At 27.3% G+C, this 24,858-nt stretch overlaps 7 protein-coding genes across 9 annotated transcripts; 2 read left to right on the forward strand and 5 right to left on the reverse strand.

The window, feature by feature from the left end:
* Positions 1-46: 46 nt before the first annotated feature.
* LOC117153941 (uncharacterized) lies at positions 47-3,121 on the reverse strand. Its single transcript, XM_033328465.2, has 3 exons — positions 2,803-3,121; positions 1,114-2,555; positions 47-659 (listed from the first exon to the last, which is right to left on the reverse strand). The coding sequence occupies exons 1-3, from the start codon at positions 3,050-3,052 to the stop codon at positions 207-209; spliced, it is 2,145 nt and encodes a 714-aa protein (XP_033184356.2). The 5' UTR covers positions 3,053-3,121; the 3' UTR covers positions 47-206.
* A 533-nt stretch (positions 3,122-3,654) lies between these two features.
* Positions 3,655-5,010, forward strand: LOC117153946 (mitochondrial import inner membrane translocase subunit Tim13). Its single transcript, XM_033328476.2, has 4 exons — positions 3,655-3,767; positions 4,051-4,320; positions 4,394-4,462; positions 4,876-5,010. The coding sequence occupies exons 2-4, from the start codon at positions 4,216-4,218 to the stop codon at positions 4,972-4,974; spliced, it is 273 nt and encodes a 90-aa protein (XP_033184367.1). The 5' UTR covers positions 3,655-3,767; positions 4,051-4,215; the 3' UTR covers positions 4,975-5,010.
* A 463-nt stretch (positions 5,011-5,473) lies between these two features.
* Positions 5,474-11,082, reverse strand: LOC117153942 (uncharacterized). The gene is made up of 6 exons (XM_033328466.2): positions 10,910-11,082; positions 10,725-10,778; positions 9,999-10,268; positions 9,107-9,902; positions 8,831-9,039; positions 5,474-8,712 (listed from the first exon to the last, which is right to left on the reverse strand). Exons 1-6 carry the CDS (start codon positions 11,003-11,005, stop codon positions 8,635-8,637), a joined length of 1,503 nt encoding a protein of 500 aa, XP_033184357.1. The 5' UTR covers positions 11,006-11,082; the 3' UTR covers positions 5,474-8,634.
* A 527-nt stretch (positions 11,083-11,609) lies between these two features.
* LOC117153984 (EEF1A lysine methyltransferase 1) lies at positions 11,610-13,344 on the reverse strand. 2 transcript variants are annotated; one of them, XM_033328555.2, is made up of 6 exons: positions 13,208-13,271; positions 12,869-12,916; positions 12,429-12,661; positions 12,137-12,284; positions 11,840-12,049; positions 11,610-11,777 (listed from the first exon to the last, which is right to left on the reverse strand). In XM_033328555.2, exons 3-6 carry the CDS (start codon positions 12,576-12,578, stop codon positions 11,644-11,646), a joined length of 642 nt encoding a protein of 213 aa, XP_033184446.1. In that variant the 5' UTR covers positions 12,579-12,661; positions 12,869-12,916; positions 13,208-13,271; the 3' UTR covers positions 11,610-11,643. The 2 variants fall into 2 exon arrangements, with proteins under 2 accessions (XP_033184446.1, XP_033184448.1); XM_033328557.2 differs by lacking the exon at positions 12,869-12,916 and having other exon boundaries at positions 13,208-13,344.
* GlnRS (Glutaminyl-tRNA synthetase) lies at positions 13,290-16,674 on the forward strand. Its single transcript, XM_033328553.2, has 10 exons — positions 13,290-13,421; positions 13,611-13,915; positions 14,010-14,200; positions 14,296-14,551; positions 14,629-14,926; positions 15,077-15,456; positions 15,541-15,859; positions 15,942-16,162; positions 16,245-16,437; positions 16,505-16,674. Exons 1-10 carry the CDS (start codon positions 13,299-13,301, stop codon positions 16,553-16,555), a joined length of 2,337 nt encoding a protein of 778 aa, XP_033184444.2. The 5' UTR covers positions 13,290-13,298; the 3' UTR covers positions 16,556-16,674.
* A 65-nt stretch (positions 16,675-16,739) lies between these two features.
* On the reverse strand, positions 16,740-17,885 carry LOC117153983 (parkin coregulated gene protein homolog). Of its 2 annotated transcripts, XM_033328554.2 has the most exons (4): positions 17,602-17,885; positions 17,219-17,537; positions 16,982-17,131; positions 16,740-16,916 (listed from the first exon to the last, which is right to left on the reverse strand). In XM_033328554.2, the coding sequence occupies exons 1-4, from the start codon at positions 17,704-17,706 to the stop codon at positions 16,756-16,758; spliced, it is 735 nt and encodes a 244-aa protein (XP_033184445.1). In that variant the 5' UTR covers positions 17,707-17,885; the 3' UTR covers positions 16,740-16,755. The 2 variants fall into 2 exon arrangements, with proteins under 2 accessions (XP_033184445.1, XP_076473617.1); XM_076617502.1 differs by having other exon boundaries at positions 16,982-17,537.
* Positions 17,886-18,026: 141 nt separating this feature from the next.
* LOC117153816 (RNA polymerase III subunit A) lies at positions 18,027-24,681 on the reverse strand. Its single transcript, XM_076617500.1, has 20 exons — positions 24,391-24,681; positions 23,985-24,120; positions 23,777-23,926; positions 23,365-23,700; positions 22,944-23,276; positions 22,734-22,871; positions 22,438-22,635; positions 21,749-21,985; positions 21,270-21,603; positions 20,945-21,194; positions 20,626-20,855; positions 20,200-20,550; positions 19,976-20,144; positions 19,579-19,918; positions 19,295-19,482; positions 19,026-19,173; positions 18,774-18,926; positions 18,517-18,717; positions 18,288-18,422; positions 18,027-18,181 (listed from the first exon to the last, which is right to left on the reverse strand). Exons 1-20 carry the CDS (start codon positions 24,432-24,434, stop codon positions 18,095-18,097), a joined length of 4,158 nt encoding a protein of 1,385 aa, XP_076473615.1. The 5' UTR covers positions 24,435-24,681; the 3' UTR covers positions 18,027-18,094.
* Between the last annotated feature and the right edge of the window lie 177 nt (positions 24,682-24,858).

The raw sequence follows: 24,858 nt of genomic DNA on the forward strand, positions 1-24,858 counted from the left end.
TAATTTACAAATAGTTGTGAAATTTTAATGAAAATTGTATAAAACAAATAAAGAACATACTTAATGCTTTAATATTTAAAATGTATTTACTATATACAAAATATTATAAGACTTTTATATACATATAGAATATGATATTTAGTACCTGGTATATATCTCAATATACTAAAATTACGTTTAAAATGGTGCACTTAAAACGAAATCATTTATTCATACGTCAATAAATTGACTAATTTTTGCGCTTTTTTTGCAAATTGAACAAAATTTTCTATAGCAATTACTGCAAAATCATCCAAAATCATTAACCACCTTCGTTCCCTTGTCTGTATACTATCCTTTACTATTATACCTTCGAAATTCAGTTGTTTTTTCCATAAATCGACGACAGGTGGTATTACTTCTTCTTTTTCAAGTTGATTATTTTCTTTATTACAGAAAACTGCTCGATATTTTTGTAAGCAAAAATTTAAAGTATAAAAGATAATATGTAATTGATTTATTACACTATGTACATCGGCCTTTTTGTTATTTATCAGAGAGATTAAAATATTTCCGTAAGATTTTAGTTTTGCAGTTAAGTAATTTATTATTTCGACACAAACTTTCATAGAACTGCATAATTGTAAAATAATGGAGATCTGATGAGTCAGTATTGTAACCTAAATAAAAAAAACATGACATTAAATAAGAGAATAATTTCGTGTCTAAATATTACCATATAAACATTTAAAAAATTTTTAGGAATATCTCCAATTCTAACAAAGTGTAAAGATGTGTTTTGTATTTTAAAACAATGCATTTTTTAAAAGCTACTATCATAATTTCCTTGTATTATGACTAATAACTTTACCCATTTATTATGGCTATAATTTTTATGTTCAACTTTTACTTCTCCTCTTATCTCTAACGACAAGGAATTGACATATTCTATTCCTTAAATGTCTGTGCATATATTATACTTACAAGTATATCTAACATGTATTATGCAATACGCGCTATAGCATTCAATTTAACATTAGCAATTGCGCATTAAAAATTATTATTAAAAGTTAATAAATATAGCTAATTTTATGTATTGTATCCATAATAGAAATTATATATATTATAATTTACCTTGTTAAACTCACTAGTTCCTATACTCTTATCCAGGATATCAGTCACTACCTGCACAATTTCTTGCGTATACTCATTAGTTTTATTTTCAGCTTCAGAAACGTCACAGTAATCCAATATCGCGTTTACAGCCTGTTCTTCTAAAGTATCTTTCCAACATCTTTTTCTCATATATTGTTTCGCTATTCTCTCATTTTGGAGAACCATAAGAATCGCCTTTATCGACTTAAAAGCAATGTCGTCCACATTTAGAGTATCAAGCGTAAATTTCAACCATTTCGAAGAAATTTTCTTCTCTTCTTTTTTGGTAGCCTTAGATACAGTCGTTTCATGGACAGATTTTAATTTCTTTCTCTTGCTGCTACTTCTTTCGTATTCTGCATCTTCGATCAAATTTTTATATCTTTGTCTATTTTGCACGCACAATTCTTCACCGTCATCGTTTGTGTTTTTATCGTTTTCTTGTTGCGAACAAGATAAATTTTGTTTGGAAGTCCAATTTTTCTGTGTCATATCTATGGTAAGAGACTCCAGATCATGCGTGTAATTCACGATATCTTTTTTTTCATAAGGAGTAATATTAGCAATTTTTTGACTAGGCGAGATACTAATATCTTCATTATAAATGCAATTCGTCGTTGGTAACCATTCTGCGCTTAATTGATAAGTATCGTAAGCGCTGTCTTCTTGAAGCGAGCATGTGTTATTAATCCGATTCGGTGAAATTATGGGACTTTCATTGAAAAAATTCGAATCACAAGTTTGTGTCAATGGTTTCACTATCTGCTTATTCGATTTTGAAATTAATTGTTCTCTTAACTGACTACAATTCTGTTTATATGATGAATAATTTTTGTTAGATAAAATAATGTCTGAAAGATCGTTATCGTCTGAAGCAACAGTTAGATCATCTCTCGTTCCGAATAAAGTTCTCGTTAAAACATCGCTGTCCTCGGAAAATAATTCTGCCGATTTTTCCTTGATAAAATCGCTTTCTTCGAGTAATGTTTTATCTTTCTCGTTTCGTACTATGTTATTAGTATTTTGACTCTCCAGAGAATCTTTAATTAGGTCAGAAACAGAAGAGCACTCTTCGTCTGAATCTTGAATGATATAATTTTTCATAGTAATATCTTGATGCATGCAAGGTTGTACATTGAAGAATCTATCAAGACTTTGAGAAGAAGTAAAAACGGAGGGGCTGACTCCTTTTTCAGTGAAAATTCCAATTTCTTGATTTATTTGTTGGTGATAAGGTTGCAATGTGTTATGTTTTTCATTGTGTACATCGCGTGACGGATCAGTATTACTAATATACTCTGAATCAATGTCGAAATTTGTATCATTCTGTTGATCATCATTTAATGAATTGCTCAAATTTTTATGATCGTCCTCTTCAATATCAGACATTAAGTTTTGACTATAAAGATTAAAATCTTTTCCTAGAAAAAATGTAGTATACCCTTAAATAGGAATTTTATTTTTATTATTTTACTACAACATATTAACTAGCCGTTTGAAGATACAAATTCACATGAAGTTATTTGAAACAAATACTTAAATAATCTGTAATAAATTCCAATTGAAATTTGACTACTTCGAACTAAATAATGAAATAAATGAAATAATTTAATATATTAAAAAAGATATCTGTTAAAAATATTAAATATCGAGTTCTTGTATCATTACCTGTGTTCTTCCATTGTTTATAAAATACCGAATGAAATTGCTCGACGGAAATAGTTTTCATAAACATTGTGGCTGACTTTAACCAGACCATACTTTGCACAAAATTTAAATCATCCACACATTCTCCCGTATAATCCGATATCTTCTCAGAAGTTTGAATAAGATCTCGAGGAATATTCAACAAATGTCTACACCGACAACAGCTTGTATTATTACTATCACTAAATTTTTTTAATTCCCTTCCATTCATTTCTATTAAAAGATCCTCGACGATAGAAGAATACAATTTTCCATCTGTTTCTGATAAACTACTTGTAAAATTTCCTGTGCATCAATAATTATTTATAAAAAAGTTTATTAATATTTTATTAATTGCGTTGAACATAATTATTCAATAATTATTATTAGGTAGTCATCAAATTTATTAGCATAAAGATGAATTATATTAAATAATTATTGAATAAAGATAACATTTATCAAACAACCTAATTCGCATGAGTTACGGTACGAATATTTCGCATATGCACATTGTAATTCAGAAATAACATTGTTCCGGCTTTCAACATGTAGTTTCAATCGTTCATTTTTATTAATATCGTTTTCCATCTTGGACAGAATGATATGTAGAATTATAAAGTAATAACAGGAATTTTAAAAGTACACCATTATAAACTATATATTGTGTCATGTTTACTGATATATTTTTTAAACAATATATATATTTTACTAGACAGCATTTTGTAATGTTTCAATTTTCTATTCAACTCAGGTTGATGCGCCCGTTAATTGACTTAAAAACAGTACTGCCAATCTCACCACGAATCATACCTAGATCATACACTCTGCTTTCCATTGTCATGCATTTCCATGCTATGTACGTAAGTACACATTACGCACGTTTTTCCCATCGAAAGAACCGGAAGAAGAAACATGCATATAGTTTGGCCGTTTGATCGCTAGGGACGGTAATTCGTGGAGCATACTTTTGACTCAATTTCTTCTATGCTCATCGGCGATATCCTTACTAATCTCTAGTGTATACAGTTCATGTGTTCCAATTCTTTGAAATGAGAATAACATTTAAATTAGAATTCATCCTAATAGTTTCGTAACACCGCGATTATAGTAGATATGCATAAAGATAAAAAAACATTAATGAATGCATAATAACTAAATATCTTTTAATATAATATATACATTAATATATATACAAATGCATTACAAACATTAATTCGTTCAACATTTCAGAATTGTAAATTTGTAAACGACCTTTTAAGATGCAGTTTCACGTGCTTCCGGTTTATCGATCGAACCGGTAAGAACATAGTAGTTTGGATTTAACAAACGGGAGCAAAGTGGTTTTTGATTTTGCTATTATTACATTGAAGAAACACTTAATACTTTACTGTAAATATGAATTCACTTACATCTGAATCCCTGACTGATAAAGAAAAGAGTGATCTTATGCAACAAATTAAACAAGAAGTTGCCGTTGCAAATGCACAAGAAATGCTTTCGGTACGATTGTAGAAATACATTTGCAAATTTAAAATGAATGAATAACATATATCACCTGGTTTCGTATTTTCAGAAAATGTCAGAAAAATGCTTTAAAAAATGCGTGATTAGGCCCGGTACTTCTCTGGATAATACCGAACAGGTAACCTCTTTTGTTTGTAGAACGTAACCTTAGTATAAAATGTAACCTATCGTGTTCGAAGCCTTAAAAGTATAAAATAAATTTAAATGTAATATTTTTTATATCACTATTAAGTAAATATTATTTAAGCAGACGTAGAAAAGATATAGCAAATATTTTATTAAATACGAATAATAAAAAAACTATTTAATGATGTTATATAAATATTGTGAATATTTATATAAACAATATGTGGAAATTATATTAAATATATTGAATTATACTATATATAAATGTAAACAAAGATAAAATATAAGAATAAAAATTGTTATAAGACCTCATAGAATATAAAATATATTAATGTATATTTGATGTAAGTGCACATTTTCATTAATATTAATATAACAATGTAAGTAATTTTAATTTACTTACAGAAATGTGTAGCAATGTGTATGGATCGATATATGGATGCATTTCATCTTGTATCAAAAACGTACAGTGCTCGAATACAGAGAGAGCATGACAGAATGTAACAGTACAAATTGTTAAATAAATTGTTTCTGGTTGTACATTGTGTAATTGTATACCAACTATTTTTCAAATATTGTTTAGGAAATATTATAACTGTAATTATTATGTATATTTATTAGCAAATCTATGTCATTTATAAATATTGAATAATTTTGTATATAATGTCATTACTTCTGATTAAGTTTCAAGACAGAATAGATTTTTACATTTGTAACATTTTAAAAGTTAGAAACCCAATTTTAATATTACACAGTGACATTACACTGCCACCTGTATTTCTAAAACGTTAACAAATAAATAAAGATGCATAAATTTATAATTTGCGTCTCATTTATTTAATGTACTTTTTTCCCATCTTTCATATATCTGTTAATATATCTATAGATAATCTCTCCCAGAGTTACAGAAAAATTAATAAATACTTAAAAATATAAAATTTTGTTAAATAAGTATGATGAAGTATAAGCTAGGATTGATTATAAGGTGTAAAATACACAGCAATTGCAAAAGAGAAAAATCTTTATAAAATAAATAACATATACATGAATATTGTTACATCGTACTTCAAAATCATAAATAAGTAACTTAGGTATTTTGTAAATCCCGCAATTCCATAGTATGTATTTGCATTGTTTCTTATTCATACACACTAAAAGGCACAATATAGCTACCAATACTTCAACGTGGTTACAAAAATAAATCTCTAGAACTGTATGAAAAAATATTGTGAGTGGTTTATTAATACTTCATCTGTTCAATTTGATAATATAAATTAGTAAATAACAATAATTACAACTATTTCATATCAATGTTTGCAAAATCTATAATTAATTTGCATACCAGTGCATTATATGCCATTATCATATATACAGATCAATACAGACAGTTTGTAACATAACAAATCGATGTTATTAGTTATACATATCTTTTTGTTATCAAAAAACAGCTGCAAAGATATGTGTATATAGGTGTAGATATATATGTGTATAAAAAAGAAATTCATTAATATTTCTTCTAATTTTAAAAAATATATCTTTTCAACCTCTTTTATACTGTACTTACTTATATGTTTGGTATAGAAAATAAAAGATTATGTATTCATGTTATGAATTTTCCAAAGGGAAAAAGAAAGAAGTATTTATATACAGAGTGAACCAATGAAAATTGTTATCTGAAATATCCTGATGTCCGTTGATTTGATTAAAAAGTGTTTCATATGAAATACATTGCCTTTGAGGGGGTATAAGGAAGTTAAAATACATTAATTGGATCCTTTGACTCTACTATGCATTTCATATGAGATATCCTTTAATAATAATGAGGCATTTCAGGTAAGAATTCTTATTAATTCATCCTATATATATATATTTATATATATATAACAAGACTTCCATATATACCAAAACGCATATGAAATGTGAGATTTCATATTAATCAGCTTAGGATTAATTGAAATCATTTCCAAAACTACATAAATATAAAAATGTTTGTGTACCCTGCAATAGAAATGCTTACACAAAAACACTTTCTAGTTTCATCAGAATGTGAAATAAAATTTGTCGATATACTGTGATAAGTTGTGAAACATTTCTTAAATTACTCTCTCTCTTCTTCTCTCTTATAATTTATGGTGAAAAATACTTATGTAAATTTCTTTACTAATGCTAACAATACAACAAAAGTGCAATAATCTTAATAACAATGGAATGTATCTATATTTTACATTCTATAAAGTGTAGGAATGTTCAGTATCATCCTGAAATTGTTTTTATAAAATTATATGTTATATCAATATTAAAATGTAACCACGTTGATTGGTCAGGAACACACCTGCTTTAATATATACATAGAAATAAAAGCTGATTCAAACTAAGGGATTTCATTATACTTAATACTGTAAAAGTAAAGATTTTACTTCATTCAAATGATTTATATGATTAATGGTATAATTTCTAAATAAACAACTTATTTTTTAATATGTGTTATAAAAAAAAGATGAAAAATAAAATATGTTATAACAGTATTTTGTTTTACTAAAAATAATATGTTTATTTATGTGTATATCTTAGATATCTTTATAATAAGAACAGCAATTTTCTGTAGAACTAGAGTTATGTGGTATGTAGAATAAGTTAATGACATAATTATAATATTATTATAAATAAACTCTTGTTATACAATTAAAATTCTAAGGCGTATTAATCAACTATGAAATCTCTTTGTTTGAATCATTTACAATATTTACTATTGATGACATTACAGTAATTGTGTGCTACTCAAAGTTTTGTGAAGGAAGCAGGCTGTACAAACAGATTTTGATTTGTCAAGCATCCAGTTGATCCATTATGAATTGTACTTAGTTATTGCATCTTATTTGGGGCATAGTATATTTATAACAATATGTTTATCAAGGTATTGGATTGCCCAAAAATTGAATTACTTAGTCTAAAGCTCTCATTAGTTATTTAAATATTACGATTCATGGATGCAAGAAAACATATAAGCACCTAATCTTTCATTGAATATCAACTTCAACTTTTATAAATACTTTTCGTTTTATGCATTTAGCACCATTATCTTTGAAGAAAAATAATTTTATATATTTTTTAGGCAATCCATTTTTAGACGGATGATTTACTGATATTGCTATCAATACTATACCAGTAACTTTAGTTAAATGAGGTAATGATACTTCAGTCATAAAATCAGACACAGGAATTATTTTGATAAACATAACAAAATTGCTACAAAATTTTTTCAGAAAGATATAACTAAGTATTCAACAACCATTAATGTAACTGATTACTTTTCATTTTTTAAGATATTTTAACATTGAGATAATTGGCTTTATAAGTAATAATACTAGACATATTTACAGAATAACGTAGAAGGCAGTTTGTCTGAAAGCTTACAAGCAAGAGTTTTAATATTACTCTTCTAATTTAGTTAATAATGTATCATAACTTAAAAAGATGATTTAATAGTATATTCACTTTAATTAAATAGTGTTTCTTTGTTTTTGATATCAACTTAATTTTTGAATTTTTAAGTAACTACTTCTTATTACATTATAAAATTATAAATATGTTTACAACGTGTATTTTATAAAAAATTTTTAATGGAACTTTTATATGATTCTTATTTTTAATATTCTCAATTACTAAAAATATAATTTAACACTTTATTACAATAATAGCAGAGAGTAATGGCAGTTTATCAGTTTATAACATCTCATCTTTTTTAATAAAATTTGTGTAATATTTTTATAAAAAGTTGAGTTTTCTCATGTCATAACCAATATAATATCCTTCGTAGAATATTTTTTGTTTAAAAATTATTTTTCTTAAATACTGTTAAAATGAAATTCATGATTTATAAAAATACATTTTTGACAAAAAGTTCTTACAAAGTAGTGAAAATATAACATTTATAAATATATATTCAGACATTTCCCTTCTACGTTTTTTTGTAGGGAACTTATAAGTATTGAGCCACAAACGGCAGTGCCATGTTAGAAACCAAAATAATTTTGCAAATTCATGAATTCATAGCAATTTGCATTAATATACTTGATGCCCTGACATAGGAGGATATTGAATATCAATGCTCTAAATGAAATAACATTTTAGTTCTTACAGTAATTCACTAGTGCAATTTATGAATTACAGTTCCTTTGCACAATTTGCTGTAATACCCGTTGCAAAATTTGACATGTTTTTATCCATGTTTATATCTTCAAGCTAAAATGGAATTATACATGCAATACTCAAAAAAAATGTATATATATATGTAAAACCATCTTTATATGGAAAATTATGTATCAAAAAATGCATCTAAATTCATATAAAATTTACTTACACATGATGTGCTGCTTAGTATATCATTTATATCTTCAATTTCTTCACTTATGTCCTCGCTATTAGTACTGTGAATTTTATCTTGTTTTTTCGTTTGTAATTTTATTGGACTATTTGATTTTTCAGGATCCTTCGAAGGACTTTGATCATAAGCACTACCAGACGCAGATGAAACAAAATCTTCTTCATAATTATCTATACCATCAGTTCCTGAAAATATTATGTTTATGATACAAAGATTATGAGAAATATGTTTCAAAGATATGCAACAACATACCAAGCCCAATATCCATTAATTCCTTCAAATCATTAATATTAGTTTTTTTACTATTTAATGGTGGGAGATCGCTAAGTATAGAATGTGATTTTTTATCTAAAGATGGTAAATCTTGTAAAAAGGTATCAGTATTACGTATATCATTAATATTTTCTCTTTTTCCGTCAACAATAATTTCTTCGAAGTATACAGTTTTTCCAAAACTGTTTCCAGTATTAACTGGTTTTCTGTTTTGTATATTATTTACTATTTGTAATTCCAAACTATTTATATTATTTTGCTTACTTATATCTTCATTTTGATTTGTTTGCATTTCAGTAACTATAGATTCATCAAACTTAATTAAAGGCTCGGTTTTATTTAGTAAACTTGTTTGAATGAGTGTATCTATCTCAGTCTCCTTTGTTGTATGATTCATCACTGTACTTGTGCCATTTGGACTTTTAGGGAGTGTATCAAAATTCATACTATTGTTCCCTTTGCTATCAATTCCATCGTTCTTTTCATTGTATTCAGAAGTTGTACTATTCCTGAGAGAATCATTTTGCATCTCACACTTTAAATCATCTATTGAAACATGAACAGATGTTTCTTTATTTCTCTTATCAGTTATTGTCACATTTATTGGAAGTTTTGGACTTTGCTGTGAAATGCTTTCTAATTTATCCGATACATCATTATCATTTGACAATGATGTAGTTTCATTATTTAATACTTTTGGAATGGAAATTTCAAATGTGGCATTAGCAATATTTGTTGTAGTTTCAGTTGTACTAAATTTGCTGTCAGTTTCATTCTATAAAAATATTCGTAATTGTAACAGTTTTATTTCTGGGTAATTAATTTTTTAAAATATTTATAATATTTTATCTTACAATCTTAACCTACATACCTTCTGTGTGTTATTAAAGGCACTGTTCATGCTATTTTTTAAAATTTCTCCAAGCAATGGCTCATTGGATTCAATACCTAATTCTTCACATAATTTATTTCTTCCAACATAATTATATTCTTTTCCAAAATAAGTTTCTGGATCATATACAGATATTGTATAATCAAGACCAAAATACTCTAGGAACTCCCTAACCAAGGAAAACAATAATTTTCCCTCTGAATTAGCCAGGTACTGTTTTACAGTTTTATTGAGAAGTGGTTCAGGGTTCTGAAATATTTAATTTACATGATGAAAACTATAATTATAACATTGTCTGATGTTGTTATTTACTTTAATATATATCAAATGTATATTTGCTATTTATAAATCTATATAGGAATGAACATTTATTTAAATAATGTAAAAATAAACTATGACAAACTATGCATACACACAGATGCTGTAGTGCTGGAGCAACAAAATACATTCTTCTATTTACTGTTACTGATGGACATCAAAATTATGATCAAAATTAATTAATCCAAAATAATTTTGTTGACTTTGACAAATATTATATAATTTTGAAATTTAATTGCAACTCTTATTAATTCAAGTTTGTTATTTACTTTTGTTATTTTGTACATTTTATTATTACCAGCTATGATTTAAAATGATGTAAAAGAACAACTTTTGTGCATGAATATATAAAAAAAATTGTTTGCATTTATCTACTGTAGAACATACCATTACAGATTCTTGTTCTTCTAGAGCTAAGAAAACACTTGCCCTGAGTTCCGCCTATAAACATTATAAAAAATTGTTAAATCAATACTACGACAAAAAATATAATTTTGATGGGAGAAAGTTCTTTGATGTGATCTACATAACCTATAAAAAAAATATAGTTCTTAGAAAAATTTTTATCATACCCGGACTTTTGCAAGAACACCATTGTTTTCAAGTGTTTGTACCACCAAATCTCGTAATTCTGTATCCTCCTCCATGGAAATGTTTCCGTCTATCATGATTATAAATAAAAATTACTCTCACAAACACTCAAGAAATGTAAATATTTACGCTTTCCATCGCGTGTCTTCTTTTCACATCTGTTTACCTAGAGATTATATTTTTCTGTCTAGGGAGTTTAAATTCAGAAACTGAAAAAAATTTTATTTCTATCTGATTATTGTTATGACCATATATTGATTGCTACTTTATATATTAGTATATATAAAACAAAAGTAGAGCATATTTTATAGTAGACATTGTAAAATAACTAATATGTAGTAAATTGTAAACTAAATTATCAAATTTTATTATTTTATTCGAATATGTTACAAATGTATCAGTATTACCAATATCTTTCACTTCCTAATTAAAAGGAATTAAATTTATATAAAAATTTTCTTTACAATACTGAAAATTACTTGATTAGGTAGAAAAATATTTTCATTAAATATTCGATAATATTCGTATACGAGAAACATTAAAAATTGTATTTAATATACCGGAAGTAACATAAGCTCAAAAAAATATATATGAAATTTGAAAATAACGAATAATCGTAAATTTAAATTTCTTTTTATATTGAGTTAAGTTAGTAATACCAGGTAACATAGAACGCTAAAATTTTATATGTGTACAATTTCTTTATTACACAGTTTTATTGTAACATTTTATCAAAATCGAAATTTGAATAACAGTAAAATTCATTTGCAAGATTATTTCGATGTTGAGGTACAAAGTTGCAAATTTTAACATTCAATAATCTCTCTGCCAAATCGCTCATAATAGCACCTGCAATGTAAGAATAAAAGTAATTAAGAAATAAAAAATTGATTATTGATTATGAAAAGTACCTGTACAAAGTACAATATCCTTTTTGGCTAAGAATTTTATTGTAAGGGCAGTTTTTGTTAAACATTCATCAGAAAGAAATGGTGGATCAGCTATCACTAAATCATAAAAGTTTGACATATCTCCAGGTATATTTAAAGGAAATTTATAATTGTATGGTACAAAATCTGAACCATATGCTTTAAAACGTTCATCATACTCAAAAAGGGTGACTGTAAATAAATAATTAATATTAATAATAACAATAACATATTTGATATTACATAAATCATGAAATTACAAATAACATATTTTCAAACCTTTTCGTTCACCAGAAGTTTTTTTCAGTTTACTATAAAGTGTAGGGCATGATATTAATGCAATTTTTCCATCAGACTCTGTACACCCTATAGCACCTTTTACAAGAGTATCTGTTGTTTTGTCATCATACCAAAACTGACTTAATTGCTAAAATTCAAATTATTAAATCATTAAACATCTTAATCATAAAATATAAAATTAATTAATAAACTATTTCACAAATTACAAATTTACAAATAAATATGAATTGTTAAGAAGGACTACTAATCTATTTAGTAAAAATTAACTTACCCAATTCTCATCAAAAGAGACATCTAAATGTTGATTTTCTAAAGTATGTTTTAACTGATTTTCTCTTTCTTCCTTTTCTTTAAGAAACTCTTTTAAGGCAGCAAGTGTCGTAGGACATAACTGTAAATCATCATCATCGCTTTCATTCATTTTTAACTACTTTTTGTATATGTGTATGTACATATATGTATTTTATTTATAAATAATAATTTAAAATGTCACATTTTGTGTATCTGTTGAAAAGCAATTAGTTTTAATTGTACACAAATATATGTGTAACATAACCAAATATTAACTTTTAATTAATTAAAACATGTGTTAAATTTGTATTATTTTTAAAATAATAAATATCAGTTATATAAAATTTTTCAATGAAGAATACTATCAATTTGACATTTAAGATAATATAGGTATCTTATCGAAAGTAAAACATATTGTACCTATCTATTAAAAATTTAGTAATTTTATGATAGTTGATTAGGATATTTCTGCAAAATAAATTTTATATTTTTAAAGTTTGTCAATTTATTAATTTATTGATTTCATTATTTAATATTAAAGTAATTTAATATAATCCTTATATAAAATTTGTATATATATAAATTTTTTATCATATTTTTTAATTAATAAAATGTAAAAATCTTAAATGTAATTGATTGGTTGTAAAACATAAGCATAACGATAAATATACGAGATTTAATATGTAGAAAGATATAATAATTTCCTTGGAAAAGATTATATTCCTTATCACATTATTGCTTTAAAATCCACGTATTTACCAAGTAATTTTACCAAGTATCTTGTACACATATGTCTTAATTCCCGGCTTCAAAATCACACTAAATTACGTATTGAAGAAAAGAAGAAAATATGATGATGGATTCACAAGACGACGTAAAATTATTTCAGTCTATTGGTTTAAGTGAACAAAAAGCTAAAGAAACTCTAAAAAACAAACAAGTTTCCAATAATTTGAAACTTGCTATAATAGAGGTTAGTAAGTTATACATACAAGATATCTTTTTAATTACGTTTTTTATTATTTAGTGATGTAATCTTATAAGTTTGAATTACATATTATAAACCTTTTCACTTGTTTATATTTGAACAAAATGTAAGCATTATTGCTACATATGGTATACCTTTGTAATATCTGATTATACCATGTGTTATTTTTTGTAGGCTAATAAGTATGGAATTATTACATCAGAAATTGGAATTTTGTTATATCAACTTGCTTCGAAAATTAAGAATCAGATTGCAAATAAATTGTCATTTCTTGCTAAATACATAGCTGAAAAGAAATTAGATACAACTCAAAGATTAGATGCTGGGTTAGATTATTTACTTAATCATATAGAAGAATATGTCAATGTATCTGCTTTTGAGAAAGAATGTGGTATAGGTATTGTTATATCTCCAGAAGAAATAGAACGTGAAGTTGAGAAAGTAATAAGCACACATAAAGTGGAAATAATAGAGAAAAGGTATATATGTTATATTTTTAACATTAATATTGAAAATTTAGCATTCATATTGTTAAGAATTTTATGAGTTTTACAAAACAAAATGTTTTTACAGGTACCATTTTAATATTGGTCCATTAATGCAACATGTACGTAATACTCTAAAATGGGCTGATGGAAAAGCAGTGAAAAATGAATTTAATGTTCAAATGCTTGATTTGTTAGGTCCAAAATGTGACTCTGATCTTGTACCACTACCTAAACCAGCAAAGCAAGCAAAAGCACAAAAATCAGGAAAAGAAAAAGGTAAATCAAATGGTATTAATGCAAATAATATGTTCATCTATATGTAATTTATGTATTATAATTCATTATTTAAAAGCTTCCTAACTGTTATTTAGTGGAACCAAAAGGTGTGACAGCAACAAATGAGAAAACAGATGCTCAGACAATAAGTGAATTAATGAAAACTAAAGTTCATTTTCATAAACCAGGCGAAAATTATAAAACTGAAGGATATATTATAACACCAAATACACACAAATTACTTCAAGAACATTTAAAAATAACAGATGGCAAAGTAATAACTAGATTTCCACCAGAACCTAATGGAATTCTACATATTGGTCATGCAAAAGCAATTAATATTAATTTTGGGTAAGCTGTATCCTATTATAGATATGATTCTTAATTTCTGTAATATAAATTATATTTCAAGTATAATTCCATTGCAGGTATGCAGCAGCCCATGATGGAATATGTTATCTACGTTATGATGATACAAATCCTGAAAAAGAAGAAGAGAAATTTTTTATTGGTATTCGTGAAATGGTAGAATGGCTTGGGTATAAACCAGCTAAAATTACTCATTCTTCCGATTACTTTCAACAGTTGTATGAATGGGCTATAGTTCTCATTGAAAAGGATTTAGCATATGTTTGTCATCAGTCTAGTGAAGAAATAAAAGGTTTCAACCCACCTCCAAGTCCCTGGCGTGATAGACCTATTTCAGAGAGTTTACAATTATTTCATGTAATAATTATTTATTTCAGATAAATTATTGTAGCTTAAAATTTTTGATTATTTAAATGTTTTTAATGGGTTTAAATGTTTTATGGGTATGTACAAAATTTTAAGTTATATCATAAAATTTCTTGATTAACTCTATAATTTTCTATATAGGATATGAAGGATGGGTTGCTTGAGGAAGGTGAAGCTACATTAAGAATGAAAGTAACATTAGAAGAAGGGAAACAAGATCCAGTTGCATATAGAATAAAATATGTTCCTCATCATAGGACAGGAGATAAATGGTGTATTTATCCAACTTATGATTATACACATTGCTTATGTGACAGCATAGAAAATATAACTCATTCTCTTTGCACCAAAGAATTTCAGTCAAGAAGATCATCTTATTATTGGCTTTGTAATGCTTTAGATATTTACTGTCCTGTGCAGTGGGAGTATGGTAGATTAAATGTATGCTATACAGTTGTTTCTAAAAGAAAAATCAGTAAGTTGATTGATGAAGGTATTGTATCTGATTGGGATGACCCAAGGTATGTTTTAATGTAAAAATTCATTACATTAATACATTTGAAAATATAAATTTTTGATGCTTATTGTACATATATTTTTTGTAGATTATTTACATTAACAGCTCTTCGCAGACGTGGTTTTCCACCTGATGCTATAAATAATTTTTGTGCACAAATGGGTGTGACTGGTGCTCAAGTAATTGTTGATCCAGCTGTTTTAGAGGCATCTGTGAGAGATTTTTTAAATGTAACTGCAAGTCGACATATGGCAGTTCTAGAACCATTAAAAGTAACCATTAGCAATTTTCCTCATGAAAATTCTATAAAACTAACAGTTCCTAACTTTCCTAATGAACCAGATAAAGGACAACATGAGATTGTCTTTGATGAAATTGTATATATTGAGGCATCTGATTTCAAAGAGGTATATATTGCTATTTCAGTTCGAATATATGATAGAAAATATTTGTTATCATTCTATTAAAGATGTCATTACGCATTTATAGAAAGCAGAAAAAGATTTTAGACGTTTAACACCAAACCAATCTGTTGGTTTAAAGCATGTAGGGATAGTATTAACGATCAAAAAAATTGAAAAAGATAACATGGGTAATATTGTGAATTTGATTGTTACACAAGAATCCATTTCTGAAACTAACAAGCCTAAAGCTTTTATACACTGGGTATCAAATCCTATATTAGCATCCATTAGATTATATGAACGTTTGTAAGTATTGAGTTAATGTAATAATTTATTATTATTGATCTAATAATTACAATGTTCTATTTGTTCATAATACAATTTTCAGATTTAAACACAAAAATCCTGAAGATTCTAATGAAGTACCAAACGGTTTCTTGAGTGATATTAATCCACAGAGTAAGAAAGAAATCGTTGGATATATTGATGCAAGTTTGGCACGTTCAGCGAAAGTTTTTGAAAAATTTCAATTTGAACGTATTGGCTTTTTCTCTGTAGATCCGGATACAATATCAGAAAAAGTAATTATAACTGTGGTATCTAAATTTAAATATTACTATTCTTACTAATTTCATTCGCTTTTTACAGCTCGTTTTTAACAGAACGGTAACGTTAAAGGAAGATGCTGGGAAAGTGTAAATGAAATGAAATGAAACATGCATTCAAACATTATGTATGAATAATTGAGTGTTATATAATTTACCATGCTTTATAATGTTTTGTATAATATTTATAAATAACAATTATGTTTAAGATAATATGTATTTTTTTATAGTTTTAGAGTTTTACATCTTAAAATCATTACTAGATAATTAGTGGACAATATAAATAGGTATTATTTAATTCATCATACAAGATTCGTATGTAGGAATCATATATTTAATATTTATAAAAGCATCTTCACCTCCATATATTTCAAGTAATTCAAGAGTTTCTTGTATTATATCTGCGACGTTTTCACCTTTTTGTTGTGAGTAATCGATACCTTCTCCAAGATTCACTGGAATGTCAAATTTAATTTTTATCATTTTTATATAAAATTATAAATATAGATTAAAATCTTACCATTTCTATCTTTTAATAAATTAAGCACTGGTAAAATTTGTCTAAAATACGGTACTAAAGCTTCTCCAACACAATCTGTTGAACGTACAAGATTTTGAAGAGCTCTAAGTGTTGTACACATAATTTCTGGCATTTTTGTATTTAAGGCTTCTACAATAAACAAGAATTTATAAAATCGTATAAACACAATTTTATACAGTTTGCAAAATCTTTTATTAGAATAAAAAGAAAAATCACTTTTAATAGGAATTATTAATTGTGGCACAACAGGTAAAATTTTAGGACCACCGTGTTCTAACATGTCAGATATTCCCTGTTCTACTATAAACTTAATCGGTTGTTCAGTTTCCGTTAACCCATCAAAAAATAACGGTAAATAATGATGAAAATCTAAATCCTCAATGTTAACTTTCCAGCTAAGTTTTGTCCCATATTTATCCTTTTCCAATGCAACTGGAAATACGCCCCATTCATAGAATTTTCGAAAAGTTGATGGTTTAGGTGGTTGAGGTTTATACAATTCATATCGAGGAGGTTTTTTAACTACAGTGTTTTCCTAAATATATTATATACAAGTATCAGTTCACATAAATATAACGTTTAGAATATTGAAGTGTTACCTGTAAAGCTTGAATGGTGAAAGCAGGAACAACTCTGGGTTTTCTCTTTTTATATCGTGGTAGGTCTTTTCGAATTTCATCCCAAAATTTTGTTTCATTTACCATTCCGATGTTCTTTTCTCGCGTTTAATCAAAAGATGATTTGATAAATGAAATGTTGTAGAATATCTTATACAATTTTATTCATGAAGAAAATATTAAAATTCTAAACACGTCACCGTAACTAATATCGTCGATTCATCCTAGATATATTGCGTTATGGTAATTTAATGTACAACAAATATGGATCAAACATGTTTCTTAGCAACTATACTTACATATGTTACATACAGCTATACATATGTATATCTATATTTAAAAGCACATTTTTATTTTAAACATAAGTTCTAAATGAAACAAATTACTAAATATAAAAAATGTACGAGTTCTATTAATATACATATTTTTATTTATGTACATTAAATATTTTGCTATAAAATATACAACAGTTACTTTACAATTTTTTTGTGGTTTTTGTAGTTTTGTTGAATTGTGGATCGTCAAATATCAACTCCTTTATTCTTGGCTCATCTTTGTCAGCTGTATTTTATTATTAAGGAAAATAATATATTAAAAATATAATAAATAATTAAAATAGTAAATTGACTAGTCTCTTTAAATTTGAAGAAATGAATTTGAAAAGGATATTTGTGAAGTAATTTGAAAATTCCTGTTCCTACAGGAACTGGAATACCCATTATGATTGATTCAGACACTCCACAAATAACATCTTTTTGACCATAATAAGCTGCATCAAATAGATGATCAGATGTTTTTTCAAACTGTTAAACAATCATCTATTAGTATTTTTGTATACGTACATAATATATATTTAAATGTAATATTAAAAATGTATAAATATATATAACATTTTACCGAAGCTAAATTTAAGACAGATTCCTTCATTTTCGCTAAGCCTTGTCTTGTAATACCCAGTACTTCACCTCTACTAGTCATTAAATCTGCTACAAGCATTGGATGTCTTCGATCAATACTCATTCCATGATTTTCCATCACCAATTTGATTTCTGTCATTATAGTTGCTCTTGCAGCCTCAATTCCTAAAGTTTTGAAAACCTAAAACATCATATTTATATAATGGATAAGTAAATAAAAGTGAATTTTATACTTACCTCAATAGTATTGTTTGAAGTTGTTTTTCTGCCCAGAACGCCAAGAGTTGCCATTACTTCTCGCATATTGTTTCCTTCTACAAACAATTTATACCTTGTTTTACCACTTGAATCATCGTTATGAATTACAGCTCTAGAAACTGATGGTAAACCCTATAAATTATATAATCATAAAGACATATACAGTTTAAAAATTATGGAAATATATTTATTCATAATGAGTATATTAATATGTATATTTTCTCATTTTACCTTTATAACAATATTTGGAATTGTCTCTTTAAGCTGTGTGAGGGCATAATTTATGCTGTATTTACTTTTGCTTGGATTTACAGTGATAATAGAATCTCCTCTAACATTTACTAATTTTGGATTCAATCTTAATTTTGATGTACAGATCCTACATAAATTATCATTTATTAATTTAATTATTTAGTTGTCAATTAATTAAATGTATACTTATGTAAATTTTTATTACCAAAAAATATATTTTATTTTATGTTGTAAATTTGTACACTTACGAATAACGTATGGAGTTAACATCTACTTCTAACTTCAATAATTTTATTCTATCAATATCTAACTTGACCAATAAGAAACAATCATCGGGCAAATAAACTTCTTCAATATATTCTGTCACTTCTCCTAAAATAGTTTTTTCAATCCTGCCTTTTACTCTTCTAGCATATTCCGGATCTACGTCATTTTCCTAGTAAATGAATCAATAAATAAAACATAACATGTTTATTTTTTCACACACATAGCTATTGAGATGCATTATAATGCATTTAAATGTAGAACTTACTAAAGCTGCTGAGATGATTGGAGTACTAATCTTAGGATTTGCATTAATGATTTCTTTAATACGCGGTACACCCTGAGTAATATTCATAGATGCTACACCGGCGAAGTGAAATGTTTTTAATGTCATTTGTGTACCCGGTTCTCCAATACTTTGTGCGGCAAGTGCACCTACAGCAGTACCTGGTTCTATTTTTGCTTTCATATATTTTTCTTTACAGGTATGAATAAATTCAACTAATTGAGAAACTGTGATTCGTTCGAGTTGGAAAATTACAGGTATATTCGATGGAGCATTATATCGTAGGTGTATTATTTTGCGTGCTACACCTTTAAGGAATGTGCTGCAAAAATAAATAATATTTAATATCTTATTTTCAGTAGTTATGCTTAATACTTACGATAATTCTTGTTTAAATTCTTCACTGAGACATTCACAATCTTTGGAACCTAGTAATTCATTTGTAGCTTTAATAAGATCAGGACCGTCTAGTGGTTCTTCATTTTTGCATGGCGACTTAGCTGTTACATGATCCAATACTCTCTTATAATCCACTGGACAATCTTTTCCTATTAAAATAATTGTTTGATTACTTTGTGATCGATATTATAAATAATATCTTACCTTCCATGTATGTAGGATCTAGACCATCTCCACCATACAATATTTGTACAATATCCCCCACTGAATTACGAACTGTCATATCATAATGAAGGCACAGATCTTCTAAACTCTTAACTAGTCGTCGTTGCATGTAACCAGTCTCTGCAGTTTTAACTGCTGTATCGACAAGACCTTCTCTTCCACCCATAGTGTGGAAGAAAAATTCCGTTGGCGTTAAACCAGAATAGAATGAATTTTCTACGAAACCTTTAGCTGCAGGGATTTTTGAATGTCTTTCAAAGTGTGGTAGAGCTCTGTCTTCAAATCCATTTGGAACTCTATGACCGCTAATAGCTTGTTGTCCCACACACGCTAATTAGAATGAAAATATTACATAACAAAATATTCTTTGTATATATATACACATATGTATATAGACAAGCATACCAATCATTTGAGAAATATTGATAAAGCTTCCTTTACTGCCAGACAATGCCATAATTAATGGACTGTTACTTGGATGGAGTTCTTTTAAACATGCTTTACCAGCATGATCACGAATTACTGAAAGTTCTTTCAATATCATTGCTTCTAATGTTTCTTCCTCTGTACAGCCAGGTTGACATACAAGACGTCCTTCTTCCATTTGACGAATGTATTCTGTACATTTAGAATACCTAAATCATAGTTAAAAAACAAATCTACCTTATTCGTAGATACTTTTATTCATGATATTTAATAATTTACAAAAAAAATGCACATTTACCCGGCATTTAAAAGCTTTTCTTTGGCTTTAAGAAGTCCTTGTCCTGGTGTAACATCTCCAATACCAATAGAAAAACCTCTATTCATAAGAAAGAAACTTGCCATTCTTGCTAGTCGCCACATAGCTATTGTTGCAATATCTTCGCCCCAGTCGCGTAATAGAATATAAAATATATTCTGCTTTGATCCTGAACCTAAAGTCGATTTATCCATGGTTCCTGCTAATAATTCTGAATTCCGGATAATAACATCTGCAATTCATCACTTTCATTATTTTCCTGCGGTTTTAAGGAGAGCAACAAATTATACTACAAAATTATACGTACAAGAATCATTAATACATAATTCTTGATTGCTAGTATAAGCTCTTCCTTTTGTTTTTAAATTAGCTTTAATATTACAAGTACTATTAGGTTTTAAAATTAAACTAAAGATTTGTTTCCCTGTCCATAACATGCTTGGCTTTAAAATAGCTGGTTCAGGAAGAGTTATAGACATGGCAATATCAGGTCCTGCTAGAAGACAACCAGCTAGTTGACTTGCTTGAGCTTTATTTAAAAACATGTCCTTTTGTGTCAGCAGATATCCACCAGTAATGAAATCTTGTGTCGCAGCTATTAAAAGTTCTCCATTGCGAGGTGTAACTAAATTTGATTTATTCTATAAGCAAGTAAATGATAATATTATTATAATACTATAATATATATATATATATATATATATATATATATATATATACACATTAATATGGAACATAATATAATTCACCCCTTAAGCAGGAAATAATATAACATTTGCATATTACCCCCATTAAAATTAAAGCCTCTGCTCTTGCTTCTTCAGTTTGGGGAAGGTGTAAATTCATTTCGTCCCCGTCAAAATCGGCATTATATGGTGTACAAACACACTCATTAAATCTAAATGTTCTGTGATCTAATACTTTTGCTTTATGTGCCATGATGCTTAATTTATGCAACGACGGTTGCCTATTGAATAATACTACATCATCGTCTCTCAGATGCCTTTCGACGATATCACCGTACTATTGAACAAAATGTATATAATTATTTTGCTGCAGTATAATATGCCGGCCAACATCCACTGCAAATATCCCATTTAGAAAATATAGTCTAAAATGTTTTAACTTGGCACTAACACAAGCGACAGTCTAATAGCGGCCCCATCCTTATCTAATCCAAGCCAATATCGACTCATTCTAGTAACTGACATACTGATGATACACATATGCCAATTTCACTGGCAAAAAGACATTCACGAGAAGGAACAATATTACCAGCGTCGGGTTTATACATCTTAGCCTGTATTTTCTAAATAGGTTTGCAATAGTTGAGACCCTCTTAGTTGAAGTCCTCTACTTCTAAGCTTTTCATTAATATACCATATTCCACTATGCACTATATAATTTAGGCTAATTATGACTAATTATTTTGTACATATAAAGTACATAACAACATTTTATACACGTGAAATTACCTGTAAATCTTGAGCAATTTTTTGTCGGTTACCATATTTTAAAAATTTTTTAAATTGTGTTTTCCCTTGTTGTATGAAATTTGCACCTGGATGTATATCTGGACCATTCCTTACAAGTTTTCGCATTAGTTCTATATTTGATGGATTTACTCTTTCAGGATATGTTAAAATTTTGGCAACATGAATAGGTACACCAACCTAATAAAAAATGTAAAATATATATATATATTCAATTTTATTATTAAATATATATATTATTTAAATGTTTGAAACAATTTATTTAAATGAAATCTTACTTGCTCAATCCTCAGATTAGGATCTGGTGAAATAACAGTACGACTAGAAAAATCTACACGTTTACCGGATAAATTTCCTCGAAAACGACCCTGTTTTCCTTTTAATCTTTGAACCAATCCTCTACCAGATTTTTTTGGCTAAAATAGTTCAATAATTTATCATTAAAATATTAAAGTAAGCAAAAGATTCAATAATTCTTTATAACATACTTGCATATTAAGGGGTATACCAGACATTTCACTATTTATATAAAGGGCACAATGCAATTGTAGAAATTCCCAATCTTCATTGTACATTTGTACTTTAGCTCCACTTTGTCTATGTTTCTGAATAACATCATTGATAAAAACAATTTCTGATAATTTCATTGTTAAATGATCTTCTGTTGTACCAGCTTTTAGATCAGACACAACACTAGGTCTAATACAAATTGGTGGCACAGGAATTCTTGTCAATATTAAGTCTTTTGGTAATGCATACTCCGAATTCATCAATAACAAAGGAATGTCACTTTCCGGTATTTTTTCCAAAATGCTTTGTACCTTAAAATATGACATAGTTTCTGTAATACAGAATTTTACAAAAAGAGGTAAATAGAAAAAAATATTATAAATGAATTTTATTTTTTACCTCCAAAGGATTTAATACACTAATCAAACCAGTTTGAAGTACTCCTTCTAATGCTTTATTATCCTCAAGCACATTGTTATATTCTGCTAATTTTTGTTGAACAATAGCATCTATTTTCTTTTTCCCTTTATACTTTTCATGCACTATTTTAAGTAAACCGGCTTTTTTAACAGTTCCGTTAAGATCCCGACAATGTTGACAAACTGTAGTTTTCTTAGCTTTATCTAGAATCTGTTTACGTAATGCTTTACGTGTTAAATATCCCAAATTAGGATTTAATACTCTGGCTAAATAATGCTTTTTGTCTGCTTCAGATAGCATAACATGAGAACAATTCTATGAAGTAAAATATTACAATTATTATCACTGTTATTAACTAATTTGAAATTAAATGAAATAAATGATGAATTACTTTACAAATAGTTTGAAGAATACCAATAATAGACCTAAAATAACCAACATGAAAAACAGGCAGTTCTAAATCAATGTAGCCAAAGTGTCCAATACATTCGTTTAAAGATTTACCACATGATATACAATTGGTAGTATTATTACAAGTACCCTATAAATTAACATTAACAATTATTTATAAAGAAAGCATTAACATATGAAAAAATTACCATTTTCCTATCGAGAACTCCATATGGAACTGGAGTATGTTCAACATCCTGATTATATAAATTTTTAGCCACAATATGTATATGGGCTTGCCTTTCCATGTTATGGCGGCTGTCCACTCCGAATGATACATGAGAGCTAATTAATTATAAAAAGTGAATGAATAAAGTAGATAAAGAGTAATAGATATCAGTTACATATGATAAGCATTACAGTTTTATTATTAACTTTTTCCATTAACCAAAAGATCTAATCAATTAGATAAATACAAAGATAAATAATTTAACAAGAAATTCAGTTATTCATATTATCAAATCTATATATTTTTCTAAAAGCACTTAATATTAAAAATAATGGAAATAATAACAAAAAATCTATTAGAAAAACAAATTAAAGTAATTTACATACATTTTGCGAGCTACGTCTGTTTCTCTGAATTGTTCTTTTACCATTGTGAAGGTTATATTTTATTTCCTTTCGTTCAATATATGCTATCTATAGTATAAGCTTATTTATAAATATTGTACGATATCAAATAAATAAATTTCAAACTATTGTAAAACATGCACTACTCTTTTACGTAGATCATTTATTAAACATCCGAAAGAATTCAGAGAATTCTTTAAACACGTGTTGTTCTCTACTCGTGGTGCCATCTTGAATTTGACAGTTTTGTACAAGCTGTCTCACGTCGCATTACGGCATTACCCACAATCTTATGTCAATTAAACAACCGCCTTGCAATGTTATAATATATGAATGAAACTTCTTTATGGCAATATTAACATTAATTGATTCATATTTTTCTCACTAGGTCAGATTTTATATATCTTTTTATGTTTTATATAATAGAGATTATAAGTAGACTTAGATTCG

This window comes from Bombus vancouverensis, chromosome 3 (genome assembly GCF_051014615.1).
Source record: "Bombus vancouverensis nearcticus chromosome 3, iyBomVanc1_principal, whole genome shotgun sequence".
NCBI classification, from domain to species: Eukaryota; Metazoa; Arthropoda; class Insecta; order Hymenoptera; family Apidae; genus Bombus; species Bombus vancouverensis.

Excerpts from the sequence above, each read along its gene's own strand:
- LOC117153941 (XM_033328465.2), bottom strand. The coding sequence starts at position 3,052 with ATGAATGGAAGGGAATTAAAAAAATTTAGTGATAGTAATAATACAAGC. Across the intron at positions 2,556-2,802 it reads TAAACAATGGAAGAACACAG|GAAAAGATTTTAATCTTTAT; the intron begins GTAATGATACAA and ends CATTTTTTCTAG. Across the intron at positions 660-1,113 it reads GAACTAGTGAGTTTAACAAG|GTTACAATACTGACTCATCA; the intron begins GTAAATTATAAT and ends TTTTTTATTTAG.
- GlnRS (XM_033328553.2), top strand. The coding sequence starts at position 13,299 with ATGATGATGGATTCACAAGACGACGTAAAATTATTTCAGTCTATTGGT. Across the intron at positions 13,422-13,610 it reads TGAAACTTGCTATAATAGAG|GCTAATAAGTATGGAATTAT; the intron begins GTTAGTAAGTTA and ends TATTTTTTGTAG. Across the intron at positions 14,201-14,295 it reads AAAATCAGGAAAAGAAAAAG|TGGAACCAAAAGGTGTGACA; the intron begins GTAAATCAAATG and ends ACTGTTATTTAG.
- LOC117153984 (XM_033328557.2), bottom strand. The coding sequence starts at position 12,578 with ATGAATGAAAGCGATGATGATGATTTACAGTTATGTCCTACGACACTT. Across the intron at positions 12,050-12,136 it reads AACTTCTGGTGAACGAAAAG|TCACCCTTTTTGAGTATGAT; the intron begins GTTTGAAAATAT and ends ATTTATTTACAG. Across the intron at positions 11,778-11,839 it reads GGATATTGTACTTTGTACAG|GTGCTATTATGAGCGATTTG; the intron begins GTACTTTTCATA and ends CTTACATTGCAG.
- LOC117153942 (XM_033328466.2), bottom strand. The coding sequence starts at position 11,005 with ATGATAGACGGAAACATTTCCATGGAGGAGGATACAGAATTACGAGAT. Across the intron at positions 10,779-10,909 it reads GTGTTCTTGCAAAAGTCCGG|GCGGAACTCAGGGCAAGTGT; the intron begins GTATGATAAAAA and ends TAATGTTTATAG. Across the intron at positions 9,903-9,998 it reads CCTTTAATAACACACAGAAG|AATGAAACTGACAGCAAATT; the intron begins GTATGTAGGTTA and ends ATATTTTTATAG.
- LOC117153983 (XM_076617502.1), bottom strand. The coding sequence starts at position 17,706 with ATGGTAAATGAAACAAAATTTTGGGATGAAATTCGAAAAGACCTACCA. Across the intron at positions 17,538-17,601 it reads TCACCATTCAAGCTTTACAG|GAAAACACTGTAGTTAAAAA; the intron begins GTAACACTTCAA and ends TAATATATTTAG. Across the intron at positions 16,917-16,981 it reads TTTATTAAAAGATAGAAATG|TGAATCTTGGAGAAGGTATC; the intron begins GTAAGATTTTAA and ends TTGACATTCCAG.
- LOC117153946 (XM_033328476.2), top strand. The coding sequence starts at position 4,216 with ATGAATTCACTTACATCTGAATCCCTGACTGATAAAGAAAAGAGTGAT. Across the intron at positions 4,321-4,393 it reads ATGCACAAGAAATGCTTTCG|AAAATGTCAGAAAAATGCTT; the intron begins GTACGATTGTAG and ends TCGTATTTTCAG. Across the intron at positions 4,463-4,875 it reads CTCTGGATAATACCGAACAG|AAATGTGTAGCAATGTGTAT; the intron begins GTAACCTCTTTT and ends ATTTACTTACAG.
- LOC117153816 (XM_076617500.1), bottom strand. The coding sequence starts at position 24,434 with ATGGTAAAAGAACAATTCAGAGAAACAGACGTAGCTCGCAAAAT. Across the intron at positions 24,121-24,390 it reads ACAGACGTAGCTCGCAAAAT|CTCTCATGTATCATTCGGAG; the intron begins GTATGTAAATTA and ends ATAATTAATTAG. Across the intron at positions 22,872-22,943 it reads GTATACCCCTTAATATGCAA|CCAAAAAAATCTGGTAGAGG; the intron begins GTATGTTATAAA and ends GAACTATTTTAG.